Raw genomic sequence first — 27787 nt, 5'->3', positions numbered from 1 at the left:
GACTCAATGTGTAATTTCCTATTCTGAATTTGTACGCTAGGCGGTCAGCAAACAATTAGTGCACACAATATAGATTGAATTAGACCGATAAACCGCCCGATAAGAGCTAAATTGATACCAATCCGCCCGATATCTTATCGGGTGGCTAGCGAATTAATACATTTAAAAGCCGATAACTGTTAAGCCAAACCGTTAAGAGTAATTAACCGCTCAATCCGTTCGATAACCAGCCCTACCTAAGGGGTTTTGATACTTCTCCAATCCGAATAAAAGAAAGAAAAAGGAGGGCCCACCACTTACCCTTTCTCGTATTCCTCGAAAAAAGTACAGAGTTCCTGTCTTCAATATTAGCAACGTTATATTTTTGAAGTGAAGAGGTCGGAAGTTTGAACTGATGAGTGGTTATTTCGAATGGCTTGTTCAAGTGTTGAATTCCCGGTTTTTGCTGACACCAATCTTGGCACTCGCATTGTTGTCGTTGTTTCTCCCCACACTACTGCTAATGACTTCAAGAGTGAGTTTTTGGAACTCTCTTTTGTCTTGCTCAATTAATGCTATACATTTCAAGCTCAAATTGTCAAATTTCCCTTTTTCTTGAATTAGTTTCTTTCTTGTTTTTGTTGATTCTATAGTGGAGTACTATTCATCCCTCTTAATTTTTGTTGAAATCCTATCGGAGGCACACAAAAAACAAATTGGTGATTTTTTCCCGTTTGCATTAGTCTAGGTGGGCTGATTTATCCATACTTGTGCTGGGAGGTATGAGATGCCTGGTAAAATAGTGGGGGTGCATACAAATTGGCCGGAATACTACCCTCATAAAAAGGAAGAGATTTAATGTATTTAAAATGATGAAAGATACTATAGTACCCTTCAGTAATAGATGATTTTGTTTTTTCATTTTAAAAAACAAAAATGTTGAATTTACCTTAACTGCTTAACAAAATATCCAGATACCTTCAGTCTATCATGTACATACTGAACGACAATCTTTTCGCTATATTGTTTCTTGGATTCAAAGCAACGATAGTGGCAATGATGGAGCACCTTCCAAGAAATAAGGTGACTAGCTGGAAGCTTTTGAAATCCCAACAACATTGTTATATAAATTTGGTGGGAAGTGAGCGTTTTAGTGGCTTTGGGGATGGGGAGTCTATTGCATCGAGAGTATAGAGATTGATTTTACCCAAGGACCCCTTTAGCAAACCAAGAATATGTTATTCCCGTCAATATTGCTGTATTTGTAAATAATAATTCTGCAAAATATAAGTTAATGTTATGAAACAGTAATTAATTCGAGCCCACTGAATTCACAGTGTTTCCTTAAGGAATTTAATCCCCTCCTAGTACCCAAGGTAATGGATTATTTCCTCCCAAGATAGAACGAATAACACACTGGTGTAGCGGTACTTCAAACCCCAGTGTTTCAGCGAACACAAAGTTCGGTAGCAAATCACACTTACAGTTGCTTTGTTTGAAGTTAAAAACAATGCAGAACGAAGGAGTATAAACTCAGAAAATCATATGGAAATGCTGAGAGGAAGGAGTGCAATGTATAGCCAATTTGTTGAGCGAATTGTATGTTGTGTGTTGAGTGTCTTTCTTCAACATCTGCTGCACATATATATAGCAGCAAAATGTTGAAGAAGACCAAACGTCCACCCTCCATGGTGGAGCAAGCATTACATGTTTGTGGAGCAAGCACTTTATGTTTGTGGAGCAAGCACTTCATGGTGGGAAGAGCATTAGGCGGCTGCCAAATGGTCAATACACGGATTGAAAAATATCCGTTATAAATGCGGATAATCTTACGTTAATATTTACTATTAACAAATAAATTTGGTCCAAAAAATTAATCAATCAATCGATCATTTCACCAAATCAAAATCCAAATCCAAATCCAAAGCCGAAGCCGAAGCCGAAGCCGAAGTCGTAGCCGTAGCCGTAGCCGTAGCCGTAGCCGAAGCCGAGCCGAGCGAGCGACGACGACGACGGCGCGAGGCTTGCTTTCTTCTTAACTCTTTAAGAGCTACAAGAAGAGCAATTATATATATACCCACTAAAAATGTCTTCCTCTTCCAATATGGGACAATGTCTCATTGTCAAGAGGGGGAAACTTAAAATTTTACTCAAAATTTCATTTTCTCTCCATTTCCCATTTACCCTCATTTTAAGAATATTTTATCTTAAAAACAAAAACCTCAACAATCCCCCACATGAATGGGGAATGGCTATATCACGGAAGTATGCATGAAAAAACTGTGTGATTTACAAGTAAGGATTAATCGCATCTGGATAAGTAGGTTTCCCTTTGAACTTTCCGTAGTAAACTTATGTCGGATATACTCGGTCAATCGGTAGATTTGATATCTTTGAACCGTCGATCTTTGGTGTATACCTAGACAACCATAAGTCACACAATCAACCCTTAACCGTCTTTGGTTCTCATTGTTGTGTTCGTTTCAGCCATGAACACCGCCTGGTTTCATAAGTGCGTAGAGAACTGGCCTTACAAAGTTCTCCTTGAAGCGGCTAACACTTCACACTTACATAGGTGATTCCTAAACGTGTCATCCTGTAGATACACTATTTGATATACCCCGTATCAAATTTAGAAATCATTAAAAAGCCTTAATGCTTTATCCTTGGTACTGAACATTGTCTCATCACGAGAACGGACTAAAATTTTATTTGACAATGTTGAACCGTCATTAATGACTTTGTTTGATCTCCTTGAACCTAGATCTTGGGATCTCCAGTCTTCTAGGTAGAGTTACCGCCACAATGACTTGTTCTCGGCCATAGCCCCATTCCCCTTGATGATTTCTCAACTACCTCTCTAGTTAGGCCTTTTGTAAGTGGATCCGACACATTATCACTTGACTTTACATAGTCAATTGTGATAATTCCTCTAGTCATCATCTTTTCTGTAAAAGAATGACACAAACAAACGTTTAATACACGTTTTCAAACTGGAGTAAAAATCACGTAGATTTTAATATCCAACAAAACGCCACGAAGGCTTAACTCTCCAAAACGGGAGTACACAAACCACAAAGGTTTTAGTTTGCAGAATAATTAGAATACTACAAATACAGAAATAAATATTAAATTCCTTAAGATTGTTGTTTCCCGTCAATATAGCTGTATTTGTAAATAATAATTCTAATTCTGCAAAATATAAATTTACGTAATAAAACAGTAAATAATTCGAGCCCACTGAATTCACAGTGTTTCCTTAAGGAATTTAATCCCCTCCTAGTACCCAAGGTAATGGATTATTTCCTCCCAGGATAGAACGAATAACACACTGGTGTAGCGGTACTTCAAACCCCAGTGTTTCAGCGAACACAAAGTTCGGTAGCAAATCACACTTACAGTTGCTTTGTTTGAAGTTAAAAACAATGCAGAACGAAGGAGTATAAACTCAGAAAATCGTATGGAAATGCTGAGAGGAAGGAGTGCAATGTATAGCCAATTTGTTGAGCGAATTGTATGTTGTGTGTTGAGTGTCTTTCTTCAACATCTGCTGCACATATATATAGCAGCAAAATGTTGAAGAAGACCAAACGTCCACCCTCCATGGTGGAGCAAGCATTACATGTTTGTGGAGCAAGCACTTCATGGTGGGAAGAGCATTAGGCGGCTGCCAAATGGTCAATACACGGATTGGAAAATATCCGTTACAAATGCGGATAATCTTACGTTAATATTTACTATTAACAAATAAATTTGGTCCAAAAAACCAAATCCGAAGCCGAAGCCGAGCCGAGCGAGCGACGACGACGACGGCGCGAGGCTTGCTTTCTTCTTAACTCTTTAAGAGCTACAAGAAGAGCAATTATATATATACCCACCAAAAATGTCTTCCTCTTCCAATATGGGACAATGTCTCATTGTCAAGAGGGAGAAACTTAAAATTTTACTCAAAATTTCATTTTTCCTCCATTTCCCATTCACCCTCATTTTAAGAATATTTTATCTTAAAAACAAAAACCTCAACAGAATATAGTCGACAAAGAGATTTCTAAGTTGTGAAAGTTTTCGTTATCTAGGAATATTGGTGGCATCAGCTGCATCTCATTACAAAAGCAAAAAAGGGAAAATGTTCATTGAATTTTCGTAATTAACAACGTGATTTGCTAGACAGCTTGCTTCAATCTTGTCTTAGAAGAGTTCATATCATGAAAATTCTTAACTCCTTTTTGCAGTTAAAAGGTGTGTAACAATACCATGAATCGAGAATTCTTTCCTTTTTCTGTTGGATTTAGGATTTGTTTTACAGAATGTTTTGTTTTGTACTTGTGATTTTGGAACAAGTCTTACTGCTATTTGTAGGAGAACTTGAAAGGGCTCACTTGAATTGTTTCCCAAAATTGGGGCAGATCAAGGTGGATGCTGTGATGGTATGCTTCTAAGCTCTTTTAAACTCGTTAACTATCCTATACTGTCTCGCTGCTCGTAATTTGTTTTCTCAAATTAAATGATTCATCAGACTGTACTTTTTGGCAGGTCAAGAGGAACTCATGCTTTTACCACCTTCCTGAAACTTTGCCTCTAAAGCATGTTTTCCAGCATCTAAAGGGAATTAGGTCGCTTCATGTTGAAGTTTGCCAATATGGCATTTTATATCAGTTGGGTTCATCTGAATATGTCGATGACCAAATTTTGCATCAGCATGATGATGTTATTAGCACTATTTCTGGTAACACAAAAAGTAAAACTTCTATGACCGGCACAAAATTTGAAAAGTTAAAATGCAGAAGAAAGATGAAGAAGATGAAAAGATTTGCCTGCCTTAAAAGTGCACTATTAGATGCTTTAAGAATAGCCCATTTGACAAAGATGAAGAAGAAGAAACGGAACAAAGCTAGGAAAAGGTATAAATTTAACTGCCCAGAAGGACCTGATGAGCCTCTAGTTGTTTCGAAGGCAAGCTTTGCTCTTCCCACATATTGTTGTGAAGGTAGGGGAGACAAGGAACAGAGTTTTTGTCCAGCAGCAGAGTCCCATTGTGAAGATTTATCAGAAGCAGTTTCAGTTTCGGGCATTATCAGGAAATATTTCTCAATTCATGATGAGGTGAATTCAAGCTTAAGGTATACTCATGAAGGAGCTCGTACTTTACAAGGTGAACAGACAAGGACTCGAACGTATCTTCGTGATCTTAATGTAGAACTTTCTTTGCTGTCTCCTTTTCCAGCTAAAGCACCTCTGCAAATCTCAGATGCTCCACTTCCAAATGAAAGCGTTAGCAGAGCCCCAGTAAATAAGTCTAAAAGGATTGAAATTGGAAGTCGTATTATTTCTGCCTCAAAAAGTCTCTCTCGTGTTCGCTGTAGGAGACTGCTGCCCAAATCTGCTTCTCTTATTCGAAGTCTAGTATTTGAGATGTCTGATGAGGATTAGTGAAGATTACACTTCTGATACACCACCTTGAAAAGTTTCATGCCATTTCTGGTCCACATTGCCGATAGAGAGATTTGAGCTAAGGTGTAGTAGCGAGATGTTACATAACAATGCAGATATGAGCTTCATTTCTGTACTGAACTTCTCCTTTCCGTTTTTAGTCTTCAGCTTTTAGGCTTTGTCGTCAAAGGCAATTAAAAATGTAGCTTGGTGTTGGTCCGGTTTCTGGTTTAGTTCTATTGATGAAGATCTTCAATCGTATATTTGAGGCTGCTGTAAAGATTTGTGGCCTATTTCTGACTGTTGCTTCAATCGTAATCCTGTTTAGCTTCTTGTTGTATTGATGTAAAGGATTAAGCAGTGTTTCAACAAGGTTGATGGCATTCCCTAAGCATTTCAGTCCATTTGATTTTCTCCCATGTGGTTCTTATGCAGCAAAGGAAGCAAAGGATTGATCTATCCTTCCCCGTAATTTTGCATTGGCTGGCTGATTATTTTCCATGAAGGAACTATTAGAGGATGCGCTTGTTTTGTACAGATCATTTATCTAATATATCAACATGATCACACTCTTCAATTGAAAAACTGGATGAGAGATTTGAGAGCTTTTACAGTAAATTCTCTCCATAGAGTCTAGACCAATGATGCAGCTTATTCTGTCCATCATGAGAAATGGACTGACAGGGTACATCGTCCTTAATCTCAGTTATAGGGTACATCATGAGTCAAAATGTCGTTGTTATGATGATTTGCTGTCTTGTTTTGCATTTGCATGTAATCAGACAATGGAATTTCAAACAGTTTGAAGAGGCTTAGTTCCTTCCTGTTTGGACATAAATCTAGGTTAACTATAAGAATTCAGTAGCCTAGACATAAACTTGTTTCTTTTTTCAACAATCTTGACCTGCATAAACTTGTTTCTTTTTTCACAAGGTAACTTTTTTGAGGAATGGTAAGTTTATATTAATGTATATAGCACCAAGGAGCTGCTGTCAAAAATATTCAATATGGTGAATATCTCAGATAGCATTGGAGCAGGATCTGCAGATAGAAACCAAAACTTTGGTGAGAAGAGGAAACCTGGAAGGGGACGTTTTGTTTCCATTCAAGAAGCCTCGAAGTGCCAAAATCATCACCCCTCTCAAAAGAAACCATTCCACTGCTGTTAACAATAAGTTTGAAGTTTGTAGACAGACTCCTTTGGCTTGTATTAAATTTTCTTTTGACAAGTTTGATATCATTTAACTAGGGTCCTCAAGTTTATCTCTTATCGGCAGACCTACGAATCAGAACAATCTAAACAAAATAATCTGCCGTTAACAAATAAATAAAAACAAGTAGAGTTTCGGTAATGGAGGATGCAACACGAGGACTCCCAAGAGGTCACCCATCCAAGTACGATTCGCGCCCAAGCATGCTTGACTTTGAAGTTCTGATGGATTCGGTGCGTTAGCTCTGGTATGATCGAGGCTATTTGGGCTAGTGAAAGAGTATGAAGATTACACAAGGGCTTTTTATGGTGGGCTTACACATAAAGCTCGTCTTGTTGATGCTGTGGGTACACTTGTTACTCCTCTCAGCCCATGGCTCAGGTTTTTTCATGATTTATTATTTTTTTCAATTTAAAAATGCATGCAATGCTTAGTTTTATTGAATAATTTTAGCCTTTCTTTGAATTTCTTGATCATCTGTTTAAGTTATGCATGTTCTTGATTTTACCTTTTTGTTTTTCTTTTTCTTCACCTGGTTTGTGTCCACAGTTCAGTACTTTTTGCAGTCTTCATGTAACTTGGTATTTTTTCTTTAGAGAACTGCAAATCATATGCTTTGGTGTAAAGTGAACAATTTATCTTTCTATTATTAGCATCTCTAGTTCTCATTCTGATGAAAAATTTGTTGAAGTAATAATCTATCCGGATCTGCTAATGGTGAAAATTGAAAAACTACAAATAGTAATACCCATTTTTCTTCTGCTTGGAGTATATGCTATATTGTTTTTAATTCCCACTTGGTATCTGGTATCCAATTTGGAGCCCGGCTAGTTCGGATTCACGCCGTGTTAAGCCTATTAAAAGGGAAATGTTTCTGACCAGGATTTTTCCGGTAACCAAGGCTTGAACCCTACACCTCTGGTTAAGGGTGAATTATATTCATTTGTTCTGCCTCTGATGAAAAACATACCAAAGAAAATTAATTTTTCTGGATCTAATTCTGAAGATTGAAAAAGCACAAGAGCAAGTAACTATTTTTCTTTCTGTTTGTAGTATCTCTGGTGTTCCTTCTCTCTACATGAAAATTTATCATATCAATAATTCTTGTGGGTTCACTGTTTACGGCTTACACACACTCTGTGTCTCATTCCCTGACATTGTGTTTTAGTAATTTGGTTTATTTTAGATCTTTTGATGTTCCTCTGTGTGTGGGTACACACACACACACACACACACATATATATATATATTGTGCATTATCTTGACTCTTTCATTATGGGCAGGCAGAGATACTATTGTCTCATTGTCTTTCTACCTCAGTTCCTAATCCCTTTTTTCCCTTACATGTTGTCTTTTTACTATTATTGAAGTTGGTTTTATGGACTTCTCTTTGTATATTCTGCTTGTTTGGAGAAAAGGGATTAACTTTTCTTTTTCCTTGCTTTTGATTTTTGTGAGAAGTTGACTTATAGCCTATTTGGCCAAGCTTCTTTAAAGGTCAAAACTGTTTTTTTTTTCAAAAGTATTTTTTCCCTCAACTTAAGGTTATTAGCGCATATGCGCCGCAAGCGGGCTTAGATGAGGAGGTTAAAAGAAGCTTCTGGGAGGGGCTGGCCGAGATGGTGCGCGGCGTGCCGCTTGCGGAGAAGTTATTCATAGGAGGGGATTTCAATGGGCATATAGGGTCGTCTGCTGATGGATATGGCAAGGTGCATGGTGGCTTCGACTTTGGGGATAGGAACGAAGGAGGTACCTCACTGTTGGATTTTGCTAAAGCTTTTGAGTTGGTGATCGCGAACTTTAGTTTTCCGAAGAGGGAGGAGCATTTGGTTACTTTCCGGAGTACGGTGGCTAAGACTCAGATTGATTACCTGCTTCTCAGGAGATGTGATAGGTGGTTGTGTGTGGATTGCAAGGTTATCCCGAGTGAGACTCTTGCGACACAACATAGGCTCTTGGTGATGGACGTCGGTATATTATTAGGGAGGAGGAAGAGGTTTGTCTAGGGTCAATCGAGGATCAGGTGGGGAGCCTTGACGAAGAATAAAGCTCAAGAGTTGGAGGGGAGGTTGATGGCTATGGGCGCCTGGAGGAGTAGCGGGGACGCTAGCGAGATGCGGACAGCTACAATGGACTGTATAAGAAAGGCGGCGAGAGAGGTGCTAGGGGTCTCGAAGGGTTACTATGGCAGGCACCAAGGCGACTTGTGGTGGAATGATGTGGTCCAAGGTAAAGTGGAAGCAAAGAAAGCAGCGTATCTTAGGTTAGTGAAGAGCACAAACGAGGAAGAGAGGAGAGTGAATAGAGGAAGATATAAGGAAGCCAGGAAAGAGGCGAAGTTAGCGGTCATGGAGGCTAAGGATGCAACGTTTGTTCGGCTGTACAAGGAGTTGGGGGAAAAAGGAGGGGAGAAGAAGCTATTTCGGCTGGCCAAGGCTAGAGAGAGGAAGGCTCGTGACCTGGATCAAGTGAGGTGTATCAAAGACGAGGAAGGCAGAGTATTGACGAAAGATGCCCAGATTAAGCGGAGATGGCAGGATTATTTCTATCGGCTTATGAGTGAAGAAGGGGACAAAGATGTTGTGCTAGGGGAATTGGGTCACTCCGGGAGTCACCAAGACTTTAGGTATTGTAGGCGTATTAAGGCTGAGGAGGTCGTGGGAGCTATGTGCAAGATGAGTAGGGGCCGAGCGACCGGGCCGGACGAAATTCCGGTGGAAATGTGGAGGTGTGTGGGTAGAGCATGCTTGGAATGGTTGACTGCGCTATTTAATGTTATCTTCAGGACGAAGAGGATGCCAGATGAATGGAGGTAGAGTACGATGATACCGCTGTTCAAGAACAAAGGTGACATCCAGAATTGTAACAACTATAGGGGAATCAAGTTACTAAGCCATACCATAAAAGTTTGGAAGAGGGTGGTGGAAGGAAGGGTGAGGAGGGCAGTGTCTATATCCGATAACCAATTCGGATTCATGCCGGGTCGGTCCACTACGGAAGCTGTCCACCTTATCAGGAGGTTGGTGGAACAGTACAGGGATAGGAAAAAGGATTTGCACATGGTGTTTATTAACCTAGAGAAAGCGCATGACAAGGTTCCTAGGGAGGTTCTTTGGAGATGCCTGGAGGGGAAAGGTGTGCCGGTAGCTTACATTAGGGTATTAAAGGACATGTATGAGGGAGCTAATACTCGGGTTAGGACTGTGGGAGGTGACTCAGAGCACTTTCCGGTTGTTATGGGGTTGCACCAAGTGTCTGCGCTCAGCCCGTTCTTATTTGCCCTGGTGATGGATGCGCTAACACAACATATTCAAGGGGAGGTGCCATGGTGTATGCTGTTCGCTGATGATATAGTACTGATTGATGAGACGCGAAGCGCCGTTAATGAGAGGCTGGAGATTTGGAGACAGACCCTTGAGGTTAAAGGTTTCAAGTTGAGTAGGACTAAGACAGAATATCTAGAGTGTAAGTTCAGCGATGAGTTGGGAGAAGCGGACATGGATGTGAGGCTTGACTCTCGAGTCATCCCTAAGAGAGGGAGTTTCAAGTACCTTGGATCAATTATTCAGGGGGATGGGAGATAGACGAGGATGTCACGCACCGTATAGGAGTGGGGTAGATGAAATGGAGGTTAGCATCTGGAGTCCTGTGTGACAAGAAAGTGCCACCAAAACTCAAAGGCAAGTTCTATAGAGCGATAGTTAGACCGGCCATGTTGTATGGGGCTGAGTGTTGGGAAACCAAGAATTCCCATACCCAAAAGATGAAAGTGGAATAAATGAGGTTGTTGAGATGGATGTGCGGGCACACTAGGCTGGATAAGATTAGAAATGTAGATATTCGAGAGAAGGTGGGCGTGGCTCCCATGGACGACAAGATACGGGAAGCGAGGCTTAGATGGTTCGGGCACGTGCGGAGGAGAAGCATAGATACCCCGGTTAGGAGGTGTGAGACGTTAGCATTGGCAGGTACGAGGAGAGGTAGAGGACGACCTAAGAAGTATTGGGGTGAGGTGATCAGGCAAGACATGACGCGACTTCAGATTTTCGAGGACATGGCTCTAGATAGGAAGGGGTGGAGGTCAAGCATTAGGGTTGTAGGTTAGGGTTGTTCCGGTGTTCCGGGGGCCGGGCTGGCCTGTTGTTGTTTCGCTATGGGTTGTTAGTGGTTTATGTAGTTTTCTCACTATTTTCTATGGTAGTATTGTTGTTTATAGTTATTACTTTTACTATCTATTTTTCTACTTCTTACGATGCTGTTAATATTTTTCATCTTCTATTGTTGTCACTGACCTATTGTCTATTGTTTATTTTTCTTCTTCTCGAGCCGAGGGTCTTTCGGAAACAGCCTCTCTACCCTTTTGGGGTAGGGGTAAGGTCTGCGTACACTCTACCCTCCCCAGACCCCACTTGTAGGATTATTCTGGGTTGTTGTTGTTGTAACTTAAAATGTTTGGCCAAGCTTTTTTTTGTGGGGGGAGGGGGGGGGAAGTGCTTTTTGGAAAGAAGCAGAAGCAGTTTTGACTTTTCTTCTTACTAAAAATACCTTTAACAAAATATAGTATATATCAATATAACCTTACTTATTTTAAACCTAATATATTTAGGATATTAATGTATAAGTATTTCTTCTAATTTTTATTATAGCTTTCTAATATATTGTGAGTTCAAGGGTAAATGCTTTTATATCTGTTGAATAATTTTATAATATATTCAAATCATCTTAAAAGAGTTAAAGTACTTTTTAATTTTATTTTTATAATTTACTTAAAATAAGATGAAAAGATTTAATTATTGTCTTTGATAACAATTTTTGAGATTATTTATATACTTATACAGTCAGACCTCTCTATAACAACATCCCTATATAACAACACTTCACTATAAAAGCCAAGCTTTTCCGTAACCAATATTTATGTTATGTTATAATATATGTTCTCTATAACAGCACTTCGTTATAACATCCAAAAATATTCGGAACAAAGGAAGTTGTTATAAATAAGTTTGACTTTAATATTAACTATTAAGTAAATATATTTATGTCCTTATTCGTAATTTGATACTTAAAAGTACTTTTTGAAAAGATTGGCCAAACACAAGTTCTTGCTCAAAAGTGTTTTTCAGATTAATTTGCCAAATACAAACTGCTTCTCTCCAAAAGTTCTTTTTCAAAAAGCACTGAAAAAGTACTTTTGGAAAAAGCAACATCAACAACATACCCAGTATTATCCCACACCGTGGGGTCTGGGGAGGATAGTGTGTACACAGACCTTACCTACCTTGTGATGATAGAGACTTTTGGAAAAAGCATTTTTCAAAATAAACTGATTTTTCCTCTTGGCCAACCAGGCTATTAGCTTGCCTGCTAAAGAAACCATATCTTTTGTTTTGATCATTGTCTTTCTCTTGTTGATAAGATTCTAGTTTCAGTGACTGTTTGAATAGCTTGCTCTTAGACCTTTGTGCTTCCTGAAACGTGCTAATCCTCATTGTCCAATTATTCAAGGAATTTATATTCTGTTCCCTTGTGTGATTGTCTAGTAGTGTAGTAATATATTGTCTGAGCCCAATTTTTGCTTAACAAACTTGAATACAACTGTGAATGCAACTTTTGGTAATTCTTAAAAGCCCAAAAACGTATCTTGGTTAATTACAACAAGTGTTTTGGTTAAACTTGTATTCTCTTGAACTTCTGGAGAACTATGCCCTTCAAACATATTCTTTCATTCAACAATCAAATTTCTTTGCTTGTCATCATATTCATAGACACATGCTTCTATGGACATCACCGTATCATAATTTTTTAAAACTTGATGGCCTGATTTTGATATCTAAATAGTTCGAGATCACACAAGTTATTGTTGTAAGTTGATGATGACCTTTAGACATCTTTGATATTTGAGCAAATTTCTATTGTCTGCAATAGCAAAGACAGGAATTATTATTTATATGAGTTGCATGTTGCAGATATTTCAACGATGGAAGGCCATCTTAGCAACATATAGTTAGTTCTTCAACCGTCTGTTCTGATTCTCAATACTTTGAGGAGTTGTATAATTATTATACTATCGAACAGGTCGGCTCAGTTTGAGATTCTGAACTATTTCTGTTGATAGCAAATTGGTTTTTCTTCCCGTTGACAAACTTAAATTTACTTTCATCCTTTATTCTTCGATAGGCTTGGCATCTGTGTGATCCAGATGCAGAGAGGGTATTCCAGGCCCTTAGAATGGCAGGAGTAAAGTTGACTATAACGTTAAATTTGGCACCTGTTTGAGACCAGTGTTGAGGGCTCTGAACTGTGATCATTAGTTTGATGCTTTAGCAGTGTCAGCGGAAGTAATGTGTTTTTGCCTTTCCTTTTGCTTCCTTTTCTCCGTTTCTGATCCAACAGCTGATTTCCTTCTGGCTTTTAACAGGCAGAAGCAGAGAGGCCTAATCCAACAATATTTTAAAAAGCTTGTGAGTTACTAGAAGTAAATCCAGAAGATGCTGTTCCTGTAGGCGATGATCGTAGAAATGACATTTGGGGTGCTAGAGATGCAGGTTGTGATGCCTGGCTGTGGGGAAGTGACGTTAACTTCTTCAAAGAGGTAACTGATTTATTTGCCTCTCTTTTAGATAATTTTGCCATAATAACTTGCTTTATTTTGGGTCAAGTCACGTAACAAAAGGGTGAAAATAGATCTGTTTACATGAGATTGATTTACAATTATTGCATGTAATGGCCTGCAAACACATTTATAATGGGCAAGAAGTTCCAATGGCATCGGTAGATTATACGTTCTATTGGATTATTTTGGTCTCTCTCATGTTTTCTAACTCATCTTAGTACAACCAAATGCATTGGTCCCGATTCATTAGATTTCGTTACTTGTTGCAGCAAAATTTTAACTTCGACTAGCCCTAATCTTTCACCTAAACTTGCATGACCTGATATTTTTCTTCTGCAGGTTGCTCAGAGAATAGGTGTCGATGTCTGAAATGGTGTATTAGTAGATGCTTTCGATGTGTAAAAAAGCTGCTTCTTGTGTGTCTCCCCATATTCCCATGTATATATATTCTGCTTTTGTAATCAGTATGAGAAAGATCACCAAGGCCTTTGTTGGTGGCAATACATAGAGTGGAATAAACAGGCTATAGAACTTTGGTTTCTTAGTGTCATATTTATTGGTGTTGCCTCTCTGGTTTGTTGGAGTAAGCTGTTGTTCTACCTAGCTAGTTATTCATCTTGTGTTTCCTCACCTCAAGAGGAAATAGACAAGCAATCAAATCAAAACTAGTCAATCTGAGATGAAAAGAATATGTAATTGACTTTGATTAAAACTTATGCAGGACAGAAATATATGTTTCTTTAACAAACATGCTAGACTTCTCTGAAATTATTATAGAAAATAAAAAAAAAAATCTCAAACTTTATACACCCTATTTGCACTAACTAAAATGTTGATCCATAACCTTTCAACCCTTTTCCTCCTTATTGTCATCCACTTTAGCCTTAGCCTCTTCTTGTTCTTTCATCTTGCTGTTAAGAAATTCAATCAAGCCATTAAGTGAAATATCAACTTCATCTTCCTTCATCAGCTGCTCAGCCACCTCCGCCGGTGTCACCGCCGTCTTTCCAATCAACTCTTCAGTTTCTTCAAACAGTTTATGTTCTTTAATACCAAGATAATTAGCAGCAAGAAGCTTGAATCCGCAAGGAGTACAATATGCCATATGAATGTGCATGTCCATGCGACCTGGCCTCAACAATGCAGGGTCGAGCTTTCAATGTGATTTGTTGTGAAAATTATTATCTTTTGATCCCCGCAACTTGACCATAAACCATCAATGAAATTCAGTAATCCAGACAATGTTATCTGCAACAAAATCCAGACAATGCTAGTATAAAAGATTTCTTACACTACCAGGATATTAATAAGAGCATAATTACTACAAGTAACTATCCATAGTAGCGGAACTTGTTACTTGGAAAATAAGGCGGGCAACCTCCTACGTAAAAATTACGCTAATAATGTAAAAAATCTTTTTATACTATCTGCATGTAAAAGTTAAATCCTATACTTTTTGCTGGATTGATTTTTCTTATTATGAATTTGGCACACTTTATTACTTTTATCTCATTCTTTGTTGTGATGTAGTTGAGAATTTGAATACTACTACAAACAATTAAGGTAGGGTTGGAAGAAAACCAACCATCTGTTTATAACCATTTTTACACTGTCTAATTATGTTTCAACATTGTTTATTCATGAATTTAAATTCTTTTGTTAGCAACTTAAGGTGAAGAAGTAAAGAGATCAAAGACATTAACCTTGCTTTCTTCCTCATCACGAGAATTATTTGAAGATGAATTAGCAGCCTCTCTGTTGCCCAATTTATCTTGCAAATCAACAGAACAATCAATATCCTCCACCACCAAAATAGAATTATTAGCAGTAGCCAACAACAAGCGGCGTAAATCCGAATTCTTCTTCACCTCAGTCAACTCCAAGTCATATATATCAAAATTCAAGTAATTAGCCATAGCTGCAATCAAGCTAGATTTACCAGTACCTGGTGGACCATACAACAAATACCCTCTTTTCCACGCTTTCCCAACTTCCCTATAATACTCTTTCCTCTTCACAAACCTGTCCAAATCCTTCACAATCCTTTCCTTTTGTTCCACATCCATTGCTAATGTCTGAAACGTAGCAGGATGATCAAGATTCACCGGCATCCATACTTCACTTAGATCATGGATCATGTCATGATCCACAGTGTGAATCTTGAGTGTCCTTTTTTCATGTTTTAGCAATTTTGCCTCGTCGATAATGTATGGTAAATAAGTGTCTAGGACAAATTCCCTGTTTTTACGATGAAACGTGAGTTCAAAAGATCTAATCTCGGATCTTAGGGTGGAGTTCATGTCACGTGGATTGTATATCGATCTTCTTGCTGATGATCCTTCACAAACCCAAACCCACGTGTACTTTTGGCCGTTGTAAAAGTCAATTACTTCTTCATTGCGTTCCATGCTGACATTGAAATTTTTCTCCTTCGCTGGTTTGCTAATTTTGAAGCGATGAGTGTTTGTTGGGGAGAGTTTGGAGCCTAAGTAAATTTGGGCAGCTTCGTAAACTCCGTCTACGTCTAGGCCATCAAATTCATCAATCACCATAGTTTGATGATTTGAGAATCTGTTGAAAAAATTCCTGAGGCCAATAGAGATATAATCTTGGAAATCTGATGGGAGAATTTCATGCATTACTGAACGGACAACCATGGCCGTTGCAGCAATAGAACCTACTGTCGATATTATGGTCTTGGCCAGGGCCATGTTTGATTCTGTCGAGGAAGACATGACGGAATTAAACTTAGTAACTTGCGTTATTTTTTGTGTATAGTAGTATTTGATGATTTCCTCTTCTACTTAGTAGGTGTATTTATAGCTTAAAAGGTAGAGAGGCATAGGGTAGGAGCCAGGAAAATAATCGGGAAAGTGCAGTCAAAAAATATGGAACATATTTGAACCAAAACCAAATTGGTTTTGGTTTTGGTTTTGGAGAGGTTTTTGTGGTCTTTCATGACTAATTAATGAATCAATAACTTCCAAAGGACTATTCCTAAACTTAAATCTACTAGGTAAAAGGTTCCAATTTCGGCTTCATAAGCTAATTAGGACACTGAATAGACTACGATTATGTTCTTGCAATCCAGTACGATTTAAATTATAACTCTTTCGTCTCCACTACTTGACCACAAGCCAATACTGATGAAGTACAGCAAACCAGACAACATCACCTATATACAACCATAACAAAAAACGACACATTTAAGTATATAATGTTTGTTGCTACTAGTGGCATTATTTTAAACTAGCAATAAAATTGTAGTAAAAGAATTTGTACGCAACCTAAAAATTAACTCTATACATATAATTACCTGTAATTACTGCAAAGACTTCTAGTTAGGGGTGTACATAGACCGGGTTGGTTCGATTTTTATCAAAATTAAACCAAACCAACTATATCGGTTTGGATTGGTTCGATTTTGTCGGGTTTTTTCGGGTTTTTTGTTATATGAATGTTATCTCAATCGTACTTTGTTAAATTTTTTATAAGTAAATATATGTTTAGTAAAATTTAAAAAAATTGACGAATATATGATCTATTAAAATATTCTTATGGAAGAATTTTCTTAGTAACACATGATAATTATTTTTTAGTCGTCTGACAGTAATTTTACGTTAATGTGCACTTTCAAGATTAGCCGAATTTAATAATTAAACATAAAAATAAATATGAACCAATATAATATATTCTATTTAATTTTAAATTATCGAAATACCATTTCAAATTCAAAAAAGATATAAGAATTTAATAGATCTTGATATATGAATATGAAAAAACAAAGAGATTGACGCATTTCACTAACACTTGATAAGAAAGTGATCATACAACCCATTATTTAAAGTTAATAAATATGGAGTACTTCATTTTTAACTAAATATTATATCCCATAAGAGAATTGCAAATATTTCTAGGTATTTTCTAAAGAAAATTCTATAAAAAGTCTTAAAAGTATATATTTATATGTCGGTTTGGTTCAAATTTTTTTACTCAATACCAAACCAAACCAAATCAAACCAAACCTAACCGGATTTTTTAATCGATTTAGTTTGACTTTTCGGTTTGGTGCAGTTTTTCGGTTCGGTTTGTACACCCCTACTTCTAGTTATTTTTGACATAATTAAACATAAGTAAGATTTTGTTGTTGCATCGAAAGAGATAAATGTTGACTAATCTGGCTAACATTGAACTTGGTAAAATAAAATGGTTGAATAATTGAAAAATTAGATTATTTAGGAATACACATTGAATGCTGAGATTACGCATTAAATTTCTGGTAGTAGATCCATTATAAAAAAAGTCTTAGTGATTGTTCCAGAAGAAATGAAAGAAAAGATATGGTAGAGCTAGGATAACCATTGTATGAGGTCTACCCAATTCTAGATGCAGATGCGCACAATAGATCGAATGAACACTATGAGCTGCCTCATAATAAAATCAGTTGTTGTTGATAGTTTGACTCGGCACAAAGTACATTACTCTATCTGTTTCAATTTAGATGAGGTAGTTTGACTCGACACGAAGTTTAAGAAAAAAAAAAGATTTTTGAAATTTGTGGTCTTAAAAGCTTAAGGGGTAAAACTTTGTGGGGCCATGACATTTGTGTGGTTATAAAAACTTCTCATTAAGGGTAAAATGAGTAAAATGAAGAGTTTAAAGTTGAATTATTTCCAAAATTAGAAATGTGTCATTTATTTTAGAACAGACTAAAAAGGAAAGTATATCATCTAATTTGAAACGGAGGGAGTACTTTCCTTTTGCTTCCCTCCGTTTCAAATTAGACGATGTACTTTCCTTTTTAGTCTGTTCCAAAACAAATGACAAATTTCTAAATTTGGAAATAATTCAATTTTAAACTCTTCATTTTACCCATTTTACCCTTAACAAGAAGCTTTTATAACAACACAAATGTCATGGCCCCACAAAACTTTTATCCCTTAAACTTTTAAGACCACAAGTAAAATCTTTTATTTTTTTTTAAATTTCTAATCGAATCAAACTATCTCATCTAAATTGAAACGGAAGGAGTATTTAAGTAGTTATAATAATGAGCACGTTTGTCATTACACGTTAACTGCACTTTCCAATAATCTTCCTAGTTCCCATACAGCCTTTGTTCCTTCATAATGCATATACCAGATTAGTAGCACAATTTAATCTTAGAGAAAAGGTGGCGGAGATTTTGATCCCAACCTTCACTTTGGTCTGAGTTTCTTAGAGCCAGATATTGAGTAAAGATCTCATCCAAAAATCAAGAAGTGGGCTTAAGGAGAATCTCATACTTGGAAACAAATGCTTCTGATATGGGAAAAGGTCGAATCTATTATGTTATGGAAGATCAATGAAGTAGTAGTGCTTTCGGGAGTGCATACATAATAGAAAGTGGAATTTGCACATATAACAAATAGACAAATTCCCCACTATATTAATAAGAACTGAAACACGATTACAGCGTCGGGATATATAGTAATTGCAATACTCAAACTACTGAATTACAATAGAAAATACTGAAATATTTAACAAGTAACTAAAGGATAGAGATAAGAGTGGTGATGAGAAGCTAAGACTAATTAGAGAATGGGGATGAGAGGATACAAACACTCAAGAAGAGGAGGTGACAAGAACAGAGCAAGCCGAAACTTCAACATAATTCGCATAACGTAACACTTCTGCAGAACTTGATTGCCTTTTTAATTGCTCATGTTGCACATGAACTCCCTTGCATGCCCCAGTCCCACACAAAGTTCTCCAATATTCTAAATACGCCCTTGGTCTTTTGGCCAATGTCGTTCATAACAATTCCTCCGTCTTCAAAAAAACCTTGTCCTCAAGGTTCGAGTCAAGAACAGTGAGTCTCGGGAGCTCCCAACCAATCTTCTCAATACTAAGGCGTTCTTTTTTACTTGAGGAAAATATAGGATCCAGTGTACCTGCTGTAAACGAATCTAAATCTTATCAACTTCCTCCACCACATACCTGAAAGCAACACGTTCTCCAATGTGTCGAATGAATAAGGATGTTTGGCTAATTCGCTGTTTATCATTAGCACTAGGATGTGCCTGCTTTATTTCCTTTACATTTGAAAAACAACTATCCAAGTCTTGTTCAAACACAAAATGAACAAAATATCCAAGAACACTGCAGAAAACATGTGGGGAACTAAGTACCTATATAGTCCAATACATTGGTAATATAGAGATAGGAAGTCAGAACCTACCAGATTTTTATCATCTGGAATCCAACTGAAGATGGACATTTCTCCAACTATTCTGCAATGCAATTAATCTTATTATGGTATTTGCTTGCACCGGAGAGTATTGAAGCAGAAGCAAGACCAGATGAACATCTTCCAGCTGGTGCAAGAAGCCCTTTTTACATGGATAAATATATGGCAACTTCTCACCACAAGAACCAATTTCATAGTTACGTTTTATATCTCTGTTTATCTATCTGTCGCCAAGTCTATTTGAACCTGTTTAGCAGGCATCTTACGTTATTTTTTGTGTATAATAGTATTTGATTTTTTTTTTTTTTTTTTTTGCAGGATGAACATCCTAATTAAAAGAAGAAAGAAACTACACAATACATTGATGTTACAAACTGAAATTAGTAGCTGGTACCAACGAAATCTGAAACACACAAAATACTTCAAGAGTTTCGAAAACGACAAGTACAGAAACACAGCTTGTATTAATTCTACAACTACAATAAAAGAGACAACTTAAAAACATGTTATGCTAAGAAGGCTAAAATTATCAAAAGACTAAAAACTTAGACAAAGCTGGGAGATAAAAAAGAGCTCAATTGGTACAAACTATCATATGATCAGGCGGAGGAGGAATATATGTAGGACTAAAATCAGTGATGAACTTTCATGCAAAAGGGAGCTTTGACACCAGCTAGAGCAAGAACAGATGCTGGAATTCCCCACAAGGATTCACCACATATGAGACCAGCAGCCACTGCAGGTCCAAAATCTTTAGCTTGCTGCTTGTTCAACATTTCCTAAATGAATAGAATTAATGACCCTATACACATGTCAATGGCAAAGTACCCTCCAAGGTAAAATGGTATAGACATGCACATTGGACTCGGCACGAACCGATAAATCCTATACCTGGTCTCTAATTTTTTCAGCAGCTGAGTCATTAGGTTTATCACAATAGCAGCCACAAAGAACCAAATAGAGAGCCCGAGGCAATGTTTGGGAAGACTTCCAAAACCTTCCACACCAAGTAGCGCGATTCCACAATACATTAATGCATATGGTGCAGGGTATGAACCTTTTGGATCACCCAATTTATAGGCATTGTGGAAAATCCAAAAGACTAGTGGTATTGTCACGATCCAAAATCCACTATATGTCGTGATGGCGCCTAACGCCGGCGTCAGGCAAGCCAACAATGATTGATTCACTTAATTACTCATTTTTATTCCTTTTGAAATCATAATTTCCATTAATTATATAGTATGAAATAGAATTTACAGGGTGAAGCAATGATAATTACGTGAACTACCATACTAAACATCCAGTAAGAACTCCCAAAACCCGGTGTCACAACTGCATGAGCATCAACTAGAAAATATAATAAAATACAACATCTGTCTGGAATACAAATTAGACAGGAGAATGTAAATAACTCTGATGGAGACTCTGAGTGTTGCGGACTCGTAACATGGGATGCAACTCACCTAACTCCCCGCAATAGCCACGCCTCTGTGCCCACAAGACCACTAGAGATATATGTACCTGCACAGAAAGTGTAGCAAGTGTAGCATGAGTACGTAAAATACGTGTACCCAGTAAGTATCTAGTCTAACCTCGAAGAAGTAGTGACGAGGGGTTGAATTCGACACTTACTATGTGCTAACAATAAAATACCGAAATTATAATTTAAGCATGGATTATGTAAATACAACTGAAAACTCAATAACAAGAAATAATTAAATAATTCTTTCACTGATAGTAAATCCCAAATTAATTTCCCTAATTTAACAAATTGATCTCTCAAACCAATGAGACAATATCAATTATGATTGCACTCCAAGATTTATTATGCACGAATTATGTCGAGGTCGTACGATCCGATCCAATATACAAATATATAAATTGTGCACTGCCGATGGTCGAACGACACGAACCATAGATGCATCTATCTGCTATCGAGGTGTTCGGCCAGCTCCACGAGAAGAGAAAATACTTTATAAACAACCGATTCAAGATATTTTTAAGAGGCTAATATTCAAAGAAACACCAATTCTAATTAACGGTCGAGTGACCCGTCCAAAACTCAAGTAAATAAAATTTAACCTTTTACAATTCCTTTATCAAGTTCCAATATGATTTAAGCGATTAAATTAACAAGTAGGGTACAAACATCGCAGGTATAATATGATTTAGGTCCTAGACTACCCGGACATAAGCATAATTAGTAGCTACGTACGGACTCTCATCACCTCGTGCGTACGCAACCCCCACAAATAAAAGCACATATTAAATCAATTCACCTATGGGGTTAATTCCCTCTTACAAGGTTAGAAAAGAGACTTACCTCGCCCCGAAGTTCCATAACCGGCTCCAACGCCACTCTAACACCCCAAACCGATGATCGTCGCTCCAAAACTAGTAAATCAATGTGCAAATCCATAAATATATACTCTAATATTCATAATAAATCAATTTTAACAATTTCCAACTCCGCTCAGAAAGTCGATAAAGTCAAGCTCGGGCCCACACGCCCGGATTCCGAAAATCTTTGAAGATAATTTTTACCCATAACACTACGAACTCAAATATATGATTTATTCCCAATTCCATGTCCAATTTCGTAGTCAAAATCCAAAAATACCAATTTCTAGGTTTTCTAACAAAAATCTCAAATTCCTACAAATTTCCATGTTTAAATCCTTATAGAATTCATGTATTTAACTTGTAATAGATGGGAATCACTTACCTCGTGTTGCTGGATGAAAATCCCTCCTTGAATCTCTCCAAAATGGCCCCAACCAAGTGAAAAATGAGAGAAGAAAAGTTAAATCCCGCTCTTAAAACGATTCTGCCAAGCGATATTTTCGCACCTGCGGGACAGTATCCGCACCTGCGACATCGCTTCTGCGACCACACCACCGCTTCTGCGGAAAATCACCCAAACACGATGCCTCGCACCTACGGAAACATTCCCCGCTTCTGCGACATCGCATGTGCGAGCCCCCTTCTGCTCCTGCACCTTCTTCCGCTTCTGCGCCCAACGCTTCGCTTCTGTGCTTGCACAGATGTGGCCCAAACTCCTCACCTACGGTCCTTCCCCTGGCTGACCTTCTCCGCTTCTGCGACCCCTGGGCCGCTTCTGCGGCCAAAACCTCACAGGTGCGGTTACACCATATGACAGCAGGTTTAACATTTTCATAAGGCCAAATTCAATCCGTTAACCATATGGATTCCACCCGAGGCTCTCGGGACCTTAACAAAATATACCAACATGTCCCAAAATATAATACGAACTTAGTCGAAACCTTAAACCACGTCAAACAATATCAAAATCATGAATCGCGCCTCGAATCAAACTTATAATTTCCAAATTTTCAAATTCTATAACTTGTACCGGAACGCATCAAATCAAGTCCGATTGACCTTAAATTTTGCACACAAGTCATAATTGACATTATGGACCTACTCCCACTTTCGGAATTGGAATCCGAGCCTGATATCAAAAAGTCCACTCCTGATCAAACTTCCCAAAAATCATCCAATTTCCAACTTTCGCCAATTGACGCCGAAATGACCTACAGACCTCCATATCAACGTCCGGACACGATTCTAAGACCAAAATCACCATACAGAACTATTTTCAGGCTCGGAATCCCAAACGGACATCGATAACATCAAAATCTACTTCAAGACAAACTTATGAAATTCTTAAACTTTCAAAATGTTAACTTTCCATAATAAACGCCGAAATGCTCCCAGGTGATCTGATACTCAACCCGAACATACGCCCAAGTCCATAATTATTATACGAACCTATTGGAACCTTTAAATCTCGATTCTGAAGTCGTTTACTCAAAAGTCAAACCTTAGTCAATTCTTCCAACTTACAACTTCCGAAATTAGAATTTTCTTTCCAACTTAAAGCTTCCCGAAATTCAATTCCGACCACGCGTACAAGTCGTAATACCTGAAATGAAGTTGCTCAAGGTTTCAAACCGCCGAACGATGCGCTAGAGCTCAAAATGACCAGTCGGGTCATTACATGTATTATCACACAACCCATCGCAGTTCCAATGACTTGGCTAAAGAACATAGAACGAGGCGATGTAAGCGCTAAGTAACCAAACTTAAAATCTCCCATCAAGCCAGCAGCTGTGTCTAGTATGCTCATCACCAATCCACATGAAGCAAGGCCAGCAATCACTCCACCATTTTGCAAACCAACCCAATAAATAAATGTAAGGATTGTAATTTTTCCATAATATGAGGCCAAGGACCAATACGTTAGGCCGCTTCCATAAGAATTGCAGAAGGCCAAAACTGGAGCAATTACATAGCCAACCAGGATGTGATACCATTTCAGTGAGTGGAAGATAATTGGCACCACAATGATAGATATGACTGCAATACCAACGTATCCACCAAAGGCTGCCCAGATGTGGATCTGGTCTTTCAAGAAGTACTCGTTTTGTCTCTGTGTCGTAGTCTTCTGAGGACTCTTCACTTGAATAATCTTCGTCTCCTGGTGATTTCCTCTTTTTGAAACTTAAGGCTGTGACCACCAACATGAAAGCAAAATGGAATAGACACAAGTTGAATGCAACAAGTTGAATGGACGTCTGAAACAAGTTGTGCAGACACAAATCCGATTTTGCAAAAGCCATATATGAGTTTGGAAAGATGCAAATCTGATTTTGTAAAAGCCAAATCTGATTGGTTATTTGGACGGTGAGTCTTGCTATAAATAGAAGCCATCTTTCTTCATTTCAAACGCATCAAAATCGAGAGAAGCCAGAGAGAGTTAGAGAGAGTAATCCACATATTGTAGTTTATGATATAAATATTGAGCGAGAGTAATATTGTAGTGAGGTGTTTAAAATAAAGAGTGTTTATTTCTTTCGAAGCTGTAGTAGTCATTTGACACTACCAAGTTATAATATTATAGTGGTATTATATTGCTCCGCTCGGGTATTGTATTTTACTCCGTTAAAAGATTTGTTGTCGTCGTTACTCTCTTGTGTTATTGTTATTTACCGTGGATATTATTCCTGAGCATGATATTATTTTTTCCCAACAACATAGTATCATAGACATAGAGAATAATAGTTCGCTGTCTTTTCAGTACCCCCGTCTCACAAAAAATAATTATGAGAAATGACGTCTACGTATGAAAGTCATTCTTGGCTCCCAAGATATGTAGGATATCATAGACAGAGGGTATACAAAACCCGATAATGAGGAAGCTTTACCTCAAAATGAAAAAGATGTCTTGGTAAAGACAAGGAAGAAGGATCAACAAGCCCTCACGCTCATCCATCAATATCTGGATGATGCCATGTTTGAGAAGGTGGTCGATGCTACCACATCAAAGGAAGCTTGGGAGATTTTACAAAATTCTCTCCAAGGAGTTGATAAAGTGAGAAAGGTAAAACTTCAAACTCTAAGGGCTAATTTTGAAGTTTTAAAAATGAAAGAATCCGAATGCATTTCGGATTATTGTTCAAAAGTGAAGGTTATTGTAAATCAATTAAGAAGATACGGGGAGGACATGGAAGATATTCGTGTGGTAGAAAAGATCCTTCGCACTTTAATACCTAAATTTAATTTTGTGGTGTGTGCTATTGAGGAGTCTAAAGATTTAGACTCTATGACGGTGGAGCAATTGGAGGGTTCTTTATAGGCCCATGAAGAAAAGATAAAGAGGAGACAAGAAGTGCCACTAAAGCAACTTCTTAAAGATCAAGCATCCTTTAAGCGTTATGGAGGTGAAAAAGCTATCGAGGGAATGGACAAGGGCGAGGCCGTGGAAGTCATGGAAGAGGAAGAATTAATGGTAACAACTTCAACAATTAAGTTAAAATCCACCATACATTCAGAGGTCGGGTCGTAGACAAAAAGGAGGAAGATGACATGGCTACTATCAAGAAAATAATGGACAAAGGTATGACAAATCAAAAATTGAGTGTCCTAATTGTCATAAATTTGGTCATTATTCTTGAGAATGTCATAGGAAAGTTGAAGAGAAAGCTAACTTTGTTGACGACAAGAAAGAAAAAGATGAGTCGACATTGTTACTGGAACTCAGAGAAGAAGACAGGGATGATTGTAGCTCGTGGTATTTGGACAATGGAGCAAGCAATCATATGTGTGGATTTAAAGATAAGTTTATGGAGATCAATAAGTCGGTGAGAGGTAATGTATCCTTTGGAGATATCTCAAAGATTCAAATCGAAGGGATAAGTACGATTCTGATCTCTTATAAAAATAGTGGCCACAAGTAAATTCAAGATATTTATTATGTGCCAAAATTAAAAAGTAATATTTTAAGTTTGGGACAAATTCTTGAAAAGGGATATGACATCCACATGAAAAATATGCATATTTGGCTTAGAGATTCAGGTGGAATTCTAATTGCTAAAGTGCATATGGCCAAGAACAGATTATTTTCTCTGAATCTTAAGACAATTGATGCAAAGTGTTGGAAGTCCAATGTGCAAGATGAATCATGGTGTTGGCACATGCGATTAGGGCACTTGAATTTTGAAGCGCTTAAATCAATGGGAGAAAAGAACATGGTGCATGTGATACCATCAATCAACCATCCCAATCAATTGTGTGAAGCTTGTCTTCTTGGAAAACATGCAAGGAGGAGTTTTACAAAGGAATCCATGTCAAGAGCAACCAAGCCACTGCAACTTGTTCACACTGATGTGTGTGGACCAATCAACCCACCTTCATTTGGTAAAAGCAAATACTTTATGCTCTTTATTGATGACTTTAGTAGAAAGACTTGGGTTTATTTCTTGAACCAAAAATCTGAAGCTTTTACTGCTTTTAAAAATTTCCAAGTACTTGTGGAAAAAGAAAGTGGTTATGAAATAAAAGCTTTAAGGTCTGATAGAGGAGGCGAATTCACTTCAAAAGAATTTAATGACTTTTGTCAGTCTCATGGAATTCATCGTCTTTAACAGTACCTTATTCACCCCAATAAAATAGAGTTGTATAGAGAAAGAATCAAATGATTCTTAATATGGCTAGATGTATGTTGATAGCTAAAAGTATGCCTAAGGAAATTTGGGCCGAAGCTGTTTCTTGTGCAGTTTATTTGACCAACAGGTCTCCAACAAGAAATGTTAGAGATCAAACTCATCAAGAAGCATGGAGTGGAAGAAAGCCATCTGTCAAGCATTTGAGAGTCTTTGGGAGCATAGCCTCTGCTCATGTGCCATATCAATGGAGAGAAAAGCTTGACGATCAAAGTGTCACGCATGTGTTTGTTGGCTATGATATGAGTTCAAAATGCTACAAGTTATACAACCCAAGCAGCGGTAAAGTTGTGGTGATTCGTGATATTGAATTTGATGAAGAATTGATGTGGAATTAGGAAGCTCATGAAGAAACTTCATATGATTTTTTTCCATACTTTGGTGATGAAGAAGAACCAGAGACCGTGGATCCTGTGTAGAATATAACTCTACCTCCTTCTCCAACTAATGTTGCATCTCCTTCCTTTCAACAAAGTTCAAATGAACAACCGCAAAGGACGATGAGTATTCAAGAGCTCTATGATGGCATAGAAGAAGTTACTAATCTTAATTTTTTATATTGTCTCTTTGCAGACAGTGAACCAATGAACTTTGATGAAGTTGTTACAGCCAAAAGGTGGAGACAAGCCATGAAGGAGGAGATCGAGTCAATAGAGAAGAACAACACTTGGGAGTTAACAACTCTTCCCAAGGGTCATCGAGCAATTGGAGTAAAATAGGTATACAAGACAAAGAAGAATGTTGATGGAGATGTGGAGATATACAAGGAACAACTTGTAGCTAAAAGCTATAAGCAAAGGCAAGGCATTGACTATGAAGAAGTCTATGCACATGTTGCCCTCATGAAGACGATTCGTTTGCTGATCTCTTTGGTGGCACAAATGAAGTGGAAGATCCATCAATTAGATGTCAAGTCAGCCTTCTTGAATGGCTATCTTGAAGAAGAAGTCTATATTGAACAACCACTGGGATTTGTGGTCAAAAACCATGAAAATAAAGTGTTACGGTTGAAGAAAGCTTTATATGGATTGAAACAAGCCCCGCAGGCATGGAATAGTTGCATCGGCAAGTATTTTCAAGACAATGGGTTTAGTCGTTGTCTCCATGTATATGTGTAACACCCCAAAAATTTTTGAAGTACTTAAGTTTAAAGCCAGGTAAAATTTGCAAAGAAAATAATGTTTCATGGTGCCGGACTAGGCTTACGTGTTTGAGTAAAGGAAAATTTTTGGCGGATAAGTGCGTTTATGCAGTCCATTATGCGACAACATAATAACTCTACGGGCCGCATAATGGC

At 37.8% G+C, this 27787-nt stretch overlaps 3 protein-coding genes and 3 pseudogenes across 4 annotated transcripts; 3 read left to right on the top strand and 3 right to left on the bottom strand.

Moving 5' to 3' along the window:
• The first annotated feature begins 245 nt into the window (after nt 1-245).
• On the top strand, nt 246-13800 carry LOC104094688 (uncharacterized). Of its 2 annotated transcripts, XR_011412699.1 has the most exons (5): nt 246-514; nt 4339-4406; nt 4513-7001; nt 13039-13212; nt 13573-13800. XR_011412699.1 is itself a non-coding variant. In XM_070191765.1 (3 exons), exons 1-3 carry the CDS (start codon nt 412-414, stop codon nt 5407-5409), a joined length of 1068 nt encoding a protein of 355 aa, XP_070047866.1. In that variant the 5' UTR covers nt 246-411; the 3' UTR covers nt 5410-7038. The 2 variants fall into 2 exon arrangements, 1 of the variants encoding a protein (XP_070047866.1); XM_070191765.1 differs by lacking the exons at nt 13039-13212; nt 13573-13800 and having other exon boundaries at nt 4513-7038.
• On the top strand, nt 6761-8626 carry LOC104094689 (uncharacterized). Its single transcript, XM_009600662.1, has 2 exons — nt 6761-6853; nt 8165-8626. The coding sequence occupies exons 1-2, from the start codon at nt 6761-6763 to the stop codon at nt 8624-8626; spliced, it is 555 nt and encodes a 184-aa protein (XP_009598957.1).
• On the bottom strand, nt 6765-6881 carry LOC117276386 (5S ribosomal RNA; annotated as a pseudogene).
• Nucleotides 8735-9436, top strand: LOC108942786 (uncharacterized). The gene has a single exon (XM_018770258.2). The coding sequence runs from the start codon at nt 8735-8737 to the stop codon at nt 9434-9436; it is 702 nt and encodes a 233-aa protein (XP_018625774.2).
• Nucleotides 13801-13908: 108 nt separating the features above from the next.
• On the bottom strand, nt 13909-16151 carry LOC104094685 (AAA-ATPase At3g50940-like; annotated as a pseudogene).
• Nucleotides 16152-20091: 3940 nt separating this feature from the next.
• The window catches only part of LOC104094687 (probable metal-nicotianamine transporter YSL7), a 41851-nt pseudogene continuing 34155 nt past the window's right edge, over nt 20092-27787 (bottom strand).

This window comes from Nicotiana tomentosiformis, chromosome 12, assembly GCF_000390325.3.
Source record: "Nicotiana tomentosiformis chromosome 12, ASM39032v3, whole genome shotgun sequence".
Lineage (NCBI taxonomy): Eukaryota > Viridiplantae > Streptophyta > Magnoliopsida > Solanales > Solanaceae > Nicotiana > Nicotiana tomentosiformis.
The sequence above is the reverse complement of the archived record's forward strand: the minus strand, read 5'-3'. Positions and strand labels throughout refer to the sequence as shown.